Here is a 7,589-nt window from a genome sequence, read left to right as displayed (position 1 = left end):
ACGGGAGACGGTCAGAGACTACAGACATTGTACAGGAGACGGTCAGAGACTGCAGACATTGTACAGGAGACAGAAAAATAGCTGAAAGATGAGGGTCAGGACAATACAGATTGGGAAGAATGAGCTGGATGATCCTTTTAGTCCATCAGAGATCAGTATATGTGCTGTAGGTTAATAAAACCCTGCATGCATCGTATCTGTGTTATTGTGTCTTGGTGCCATGTATTGTAAAGCACCCCATAACACCCCAATATACCCCAATACACCCCAAAATACCCCAATACACCCAGGTATTGTACTCTGACTCCTGTACTACCATGCACTATGGTGCACCAGGCCACGAAAAATGCCACCTGTCAGTTTTTAGGTCTGTTCTGTGCACTGGCCGGCCATTTAAAATGCATTGCTTGGCACTGGATGATGCAACGCACAGGAACAGCGATGTGTAAAGTCCTCCTGTGGTCAGATCTCACATTCCTGAAGCCATGAGACACCCAGAGCTTCACATGAATTTCATTATCTTCCATTTCTCTATATCATAATGAGTGGTAAAGCCGCGTCAGTGTGGATGTGACAGAGAGGAAGGTGAGAAGATGAGCGCTATATGATCGGGGTTACCTGGAGATTCTTCTCTCCAAATAATGAAATAAATAATTAAAACCAACATCAAAGTAAATTTCTCGACACGCTGCATGCTCAGATTTCTGATTTGTGACAAGCCGACTTTTCCAGGAAAAAGAGAAAGAAAATACAAATCTGCTCGGCATTAAACATGAAAGTCCTTTCCTTGGTGCCGGTATTGCAGATTCTGCAGAGGGAATAATTAGAGGGAGAAAACAAACTCAGTGAGAAGAAAACAAGACTGGGGCTGCCACATCTAATGCTCGGCTGCTCTGAGCGACGGAGCGTAGCGGGATTCCGGGCGCATCTTATCGCGCATTATCCTCAAGTTGTATCAAATATTGTAGATAATTTTACAACGGACTCTCAGTAATAAGACACGGCCAATAATTGTACTGCTGTCCATTACACCATCAGAAGAGCCTTCCTAAAGGGCCCACCTGCACTATTGCAATGCGTTAACATGCGATAATATGCATGCATGTGTTGCATTAAGACTTCAGTTGGAGGATTTGCATTTTTCCCCATATTGCCCACGAAGCCATATAATAGCAAACGGCTGCTGTTGTGACTCTCCAGACACCAGAACAAAACACCAATATGTTTTACACATTGATTTCCATGGTGTTCAGATTTGGGACATTCAGAATCCAGAATATTAGGACCAGATTGGTGACCCTGTATGGACAATACTTTTAGACAGCACTTACACAAATGTGTCCAATGCACCTCCTGCAATGCATGTGGTCAGTACATTAATGCGAATGATAAAGGGAGAATTGAATTCTAAGTGCATGACGCTGTTTGGTTGGAGTTTCCTTTTAATACATTTTGCAGGACTGCATTTTCACAACTCAAATATTGAACTGCAATTAGTGGCCGTGCCAATTGCCATTCATGTGCCGGTGCTGACTGCACCGGGGGCCGCCGCTCTCGCAGTATTTAATGAGACTTTAGAAATGCGCAGACAATATACAGCCATAAAAATATGTTTTTCTGTGCAGCTCACTAATGAAGCTCGCAGGGGAGCGGCGCAGAAAGACGTCTGCAGGAAACGGAGCTTATTTTCATATTAGAGTCACATTCGTTTGGACTCGCTGCGCTCCCTATTTTGACAACACGACTGCAATTAGAAGTTCTTGAAATGTCTCCAAAGCCTTTTCACAGCCTGCCGAGCCGCAAACGAGAGGTGGATGGAGCCGACTTCTGAGCGTTCACCATCTGTGATGAACAAAGCCGGGGCCCCATAATCACATGGAGGTCATTTACCAAAAAAAAGGATCAATGGAGGCTGAAATAGGGGACATCAAACATTCATTCCTCAACTCCAATATGTTACCATTTTCTGGTGCCCAAATTCCAGTTCTAGGAGTTAATATTGATGTATAAAGTGGACCTGTCATGGACAGGTGTTCAGCATAGGTGCTAAGGGCAATTCTTGCAGGTATGACCTCTAACAGAGATCACAGCGCTGACCCTTTAACCGCAGATAAAACATTTCTATTTAGACCATCATACCCCCCCCCCCCCCCCCATCACCACCTGCACCTCCTGCGAGAAATGCGGCATCCCAATTGTTTCTACAGGAAATATCCTCAGATAGTCAAAGCGGGACTGAAAGCACAGAGAGGAACTAAGAATAAACTATAATCAGCCGAGATTAACACATTCAGTGATAGGCAAATTATCCAAGAATATATAACCCTGACATATACCGCAGTGCTGTACATAGAACACTGAACCAGAGGCGCTGACACTCTAATGCTCCCCCACAGTCACACACTAATATTATACATTTATATAGCTCTGACATATACCATAGTGCTGTACAGAGATCACTGAGCCAGTCCCATCAGTCTCTGTACAGAGGAGCTGACACTCTAATATCCCCCCACAGTCACACACTATTTTATCAGGCTACTTTTATTTACCATTTCTAGATGTTTCTCTGACATAGCAAAGATTGGGTAAATCCAGGTTCACTTTAGGTTTTGTACACAGGACCGATTGATAAGTTCACGGACACCAACAGGTATTCGGCAGATACACAATTACCACTTCCAAGACATACAAGAGGGAGTCCCCGGTGGGCCGATAACAGGGGTGCGGGGTTTTTAGATAGTGGAGCTGATTGGGACTCTTCTAGAAAAAAACATCCTGGCACACCGGCCAGCAGTAAGCCAGGAAGCCCACATGAGCAACAGACATTACCAAATGAAGGATATAGCCCATCCATTTTTATGATCAGTACAAATTACAGTTTGCTGGTTCTCACAGAGAAATATCAGAGGTAACAGGAGAGGTAATAGAAACATCCGACAATCCAGGAAAAGCAAAATACCTTGAGGATAAAAGAGGCTTCTAACCCACTCTGCACATCACTTCCATTGTACAAGTGTTCCCAAGTACAAATAATAGAACAATTATTATTCACAAGTAATAACACCATGGGCTGTGGATCCGGGGAATATCTGAAATGTGTTGGAACAAACTGAACCGTGATTGTTGGGGTTTTTGGCCTTCTGGATTAGCTGTGGGTTGGGGTTCTGTATTTGCAGGAGTTTTGTTTATTTACATTTCTCATTTATCTTTTTCCTATCTAACTTTTAGCTTTGTAACTCCTTAGAGGGAATTTGTATCTCTGTCCAGATTAATTTATATTCTCTTTGTATGTAAGGAACACAGATGATATTCATCATATTTCTATTGGATTTTATCCTCTTAAAAGACTGAAAGAATCACTTCCAGCAATCTGAGATTCAGTACAAACATTTAATAAATTATTAGTCCGGGACTCACCACAGTCTGATGATTGACCTGAATGACTTCATCACCGGCGTGGATCTTCTTGCATTGGTCAGCAGGTGACTGCGGAAACATGGAAAGCGACAAATCATTGGCTAGATAAAATCATTGATCAGATAGAGATCAGTTTACATACCAGCAGAGGGGAATACTTTTATTTCAACCAACCCATAAACAGAATTATTAGAAAAATGTCTATGGCCAATATTTATATAAATCATTTTTAGTGATTCCTAAAGGATGCAACCTAACTTAGTGGAGGAACATAAGCTCACTTCAGGTGGTACACTGCACACTTGTGAATGTAACTTTAGTGGAAACATATTTCCAGCCTTTCCTTCAATCTTGCACAGTTGTAACGGCTCCTCACGTGCACTGAAATTGCTTTCTGCGATCCCGCACCGTGACCCACCACAGTCCAGCACACCCTGCTTACTCCCTCTGATGGCATCACTTGTAGCAGCAATGGAGGTCAAGGAATTAGCGGTCTGTCTTCTGCTCTGCAGCTTGCAGCATCCCCAGGTTCCCTTTAGCTGTGCATGTGTCTGTATCAGCATCCCCTGCACATAAACTGAGACTGATGGGGATTTCATAGTATGTGCTGCAGCCAATGAGCCGAGTAGTTCCTGAATATGATTCTGCCCTGCCATTGGCTACCCTCTGTCAGTCCTCCTGGGAGTTTGCCAGCCTTTGCACACTAAAGTCCTGGGGGCAATTGTGAAGGACAAAGAGAGGGGGCTTGCTATAGGTGTGCGGTGCAGGGTAAGATTGGGGGACTGGTCTCTGGTGTGCACTGAACAAGGTAGTAAGACAGAAAAGTAGGAACAGGATTAGGTCCATTCATGTGGCATTGTGAAGATTTTCTCTGTTGACAGTAAAAGACAGAAAGGTGGAAGCTCACTCCATAGGGGTGTAATGCTGAATGAATGAAAGGTATCTCCGGTGTTTTGGGTTTTTATAAAATATAAGAATTAGGGATATAGCACAGAAAGTGTGCTGGAGGGGGCTCTGCTTGCACCAATACCAGGAAGTGATGTGTGCATGCTGGGGGCAGGATACAGAGCAATGGCCCCTGTGTGTGCTGGACGGAGGGCAAAGAGAGGGCACAATCCCCTTATATAAAAGTGGCACTTGGTTTTATTATAATATATAGGGTTTATCTTGTATCTAGGAAAGGATTTAGGTTGTTGCATTCATTGTATTCAGATTCCCTGTGTCCAATAACTTACAGAATTGCATCCCTAAGAACTGGTGTCACCATGCAGAATTAGAGCACAGTGGGGTGGGGGGATTATTAAAATATTCCCAATATCTGGCACTTATTTTGGAAGGCAGTAGCAATCTTTGTGTTTTCTCTCCTTGTGTTTAGCCGTCGATTTCCCTTCTGGGTGCCTGGGCACTGTCTGCCCGCCTGATGCTGCCCGCAGAGATCTCAGGAGCGATCAGAATGGAATATTTACATTTTTGGTTACAGCTGAGTTCAGCAGACGTGTGAGCAGTGTGGATTTGCCCTGTAAACTGCGGGATTATGAAGACGTTACTGTCAGAGAAGTTCAAGACGCGCTAATTAACAAGCTGTGGGAGCGAATCCACATCTCCACATCCCACAAAGTGCGAAGATTAACAGTGACAAAATAAAGTAGGTTAGGAGAATTCGGAGTTCACCAAAAGTGCACCGACACTGTGATGGGCGACTCAGCCTGGACTTTAGTATGGGATGTGGGGGGGGGGATACTCAGAATATTCTGTAACTGATGATTTCCAGGGGGGCTCCAGTGCAAATCACACCCAATCAGAATTCGTTTATAACACCAAAATGCAATGTGTGTCTACATGTAACCGCTGCTTAGCAAATACAACAAATATGCCTACTAGATAGTAAGCTCTTCGGGGCAGGGTCCTCTCCTCCTGTATCACTGTCTGTATCTGTCTGTCATTTGCAATCCCTATTTAATGTACAGCGCTGCGTAATATGTTGGCGCTATATAAATCCTGTTTAATAAAAATAATAATAAAATGGCTGCAGTAGAAGAGAAGGACCAGGGCTGTGGCAGCGGAGCAGGACCAGACATTAAACAAATGCCCAAGGAACTAAGATGACATTTTATAAGCATACACCCAAAATCTAAGACTGCCGTCCTAGGAACACCTAACTGAGCTTTTAATACAAGCTCCACCCCTTGTGTCATGTGATCAATTATGTAGTCAAAACAGCCTATAATAGAAGATTAAATCTTAAATGCTGCTCAGCAATCATCTGTGTCTGACATCTAGTGACATACTGTGAGTACTGCGGGGAACATCTCTGGATTGAAGGTGAATATTGCATCTGAGGTTTCATTTTTATTTTTGAAACTTTTGTTTATTTTATCATTTTTAATTCTAGGAAAACCTGAAATCCTTCTTCCAATTAGTGAAGATGTTTATCGCCAGTTAGGCATTCGGAGTCTCTGTCGCTCTAATGCCGATCTGCTATGAAGGTTTTTTACTTTTGTAGTAACCGTATGATATGAATCTGATAAGAAACAAACAAATCCTCGGCATTTGCTGTGTTTTGTCTGCCTCAGATTTCCGCTCCTATTACATACAACCAACTTACAAATGAATTAAATTACTCGGCCATTGTAATGCGATGGCGGTCAGCGGGCCCGGCACATTTTACTGTAAACATGGTGGCTGCCGCGTTGGCGGTTTCCATGTCCAGCCGCTGTCAATCGATGTAATTTGTCCTCCGGCCGGTGTCTGTGATGTTCCATATTAATGATAATAAAGCAGAATGGCACAAATTACACCCGGCGCCTCTACAAATGATTATCAGTGCTGCCGCTCCATAACAGTTTACATCTTGCCTACATTTCGGGTTATTATGGAATAAAAATGCTCCAAGGACGATTTGTGTCCTGAGACGAACTGTAGAGAGCAAAGAAAAATCTCCAGGAACAAACAACACCAGTACAGGAAACTCTGAGCTTCTATTAAAGCCAAACTCCAACTACAATTATCTCTTTAGCTTTGTATAGAATGGAGGAGAATGCTTCTGGCAGAGACCCCATCAGGGAGATTTTCTGCCCCAGTGACACAAATCCTTTTGTAGACTTTTACCATCACTTCCTGTCCCAATGGGGACACAGATGGAATACACTTTACAGTGCTCATTAAATTTTGTTTTTTTTCTCCATCTGAGCTTTAGGCCAATCAGAGCAGTGGAGTGTAAAAAACTCATCTGGTTATTCCGTTGCTGTAACCTTCACTTCCCAAAGTTTAGAAAAGAACTATGAATAGAGGACCTGGGATTTTACCCTGTGGAAATGAACTATATGGCCAAAAGTATGTGACCCCTCCAATTGATGGGGTTCAGGTGTCCCCAGTGAGGGGTCCTGGTAATCCTTCATTATACAAAGACATTGCAGACAACTGGGCTCTTCCAGCCTTGTGGTTACAGTTTGCTGGAGACCCTTTTCTGTTCCCCCATGACTGTACCCCGGGGTACAAAGCCCCCTCCATAAAGACATGGGGTCACCAGTTTGGTGTGGAGGAAATCAAGTGTCCTGCACAGAGCCCTGACCTCAACCCTACTGAACACCTTTGGGATGAATTGGAACGGTGAGCCAGATCTTCTCATCCAACATCAGTACCTGACCTCACCAATAGGGGGCAAATCCCCACCATCAGTACCTGACCTCACCAATAGGGGGCAAATCCCCACCATCAGTACCTGACCTCACCAATGGGGGCAAATCCCCACCGTCAGTACCTGACCTCACCAATGGGGGCAAATCCCCACCGTCAGTACCTGACCTCACAAATGGGGCAAATCTCCACAGACATACCCCAAAAGTTTTGTGAAAAGCCTTCCCAGAGAACTGGAGGGTATTTTAGCTATGAAAGGGGAGGAGGGACCCGGTGACCACAAACATTTGTCTAGAATGTATTTAGAGTGTAATGCACGTTCACTCATCCAATTTAGTGTGAATGGGTATACTTTTGAAGCTCTGAAGTCATTGTGTCACCCAGAGATTGTGTCAGGGTATATGATTTTCTGTTTATTGGGGTGAACCATTTTTTTACATTGGGGGGGGCTGACACCAAAGGAGACCTTGTGTTAGCAATGGAAGGTTCTCTTTATTCATTTCATTTACCTGGCTATGGAACCACAATGTTCA

General features: G+C 43.8%; 1 protein-coding gene across 1 annotated transcript in view; it reads right to left on the bottom strand.

Moving 5' to 3' along the window:
* The window catches only part of LOC140343773 (connector enhancer of kinase suppressor of ras 2-like), a 209,799-nt gene that overhangs the window by 60,948 nt on the left and 141,262 nt on the right, over window positions 1-7,589 (bottom strand). Inside the window, exon 8 of the mRNA XM_072430646.1 lies at window positions 3,421-3,489. Within this exon, the coding sequence (XP_072286747.1) occupies window positions 3,421-3,489 (69 nt within the window). The remainder of the gene's footprint in view (window positions 1-3,420; window positions 3,490-7,589) is intronic.

Source organism: Pyxicephalus adspersus, chromosome Z (genome assembly GCF_032062135.1).
Source record: "Pyxicephalus adspersus chromosome Z, UCB_Pads_2.0, whole genome shotgun sequence".
NCBI classification, from domain to species: domain Eukaryota; kingdom Metazoa; phylum Chordata; class Amphibia; order Anura; family Pyxicephalidae; genus Pyxicephalus; species Pyxicephalus adspersus.
Note: the sequence above shows the minus strand (reverse complement) of the source record. Positions and strands in the feature narration are given on the sequence as shown.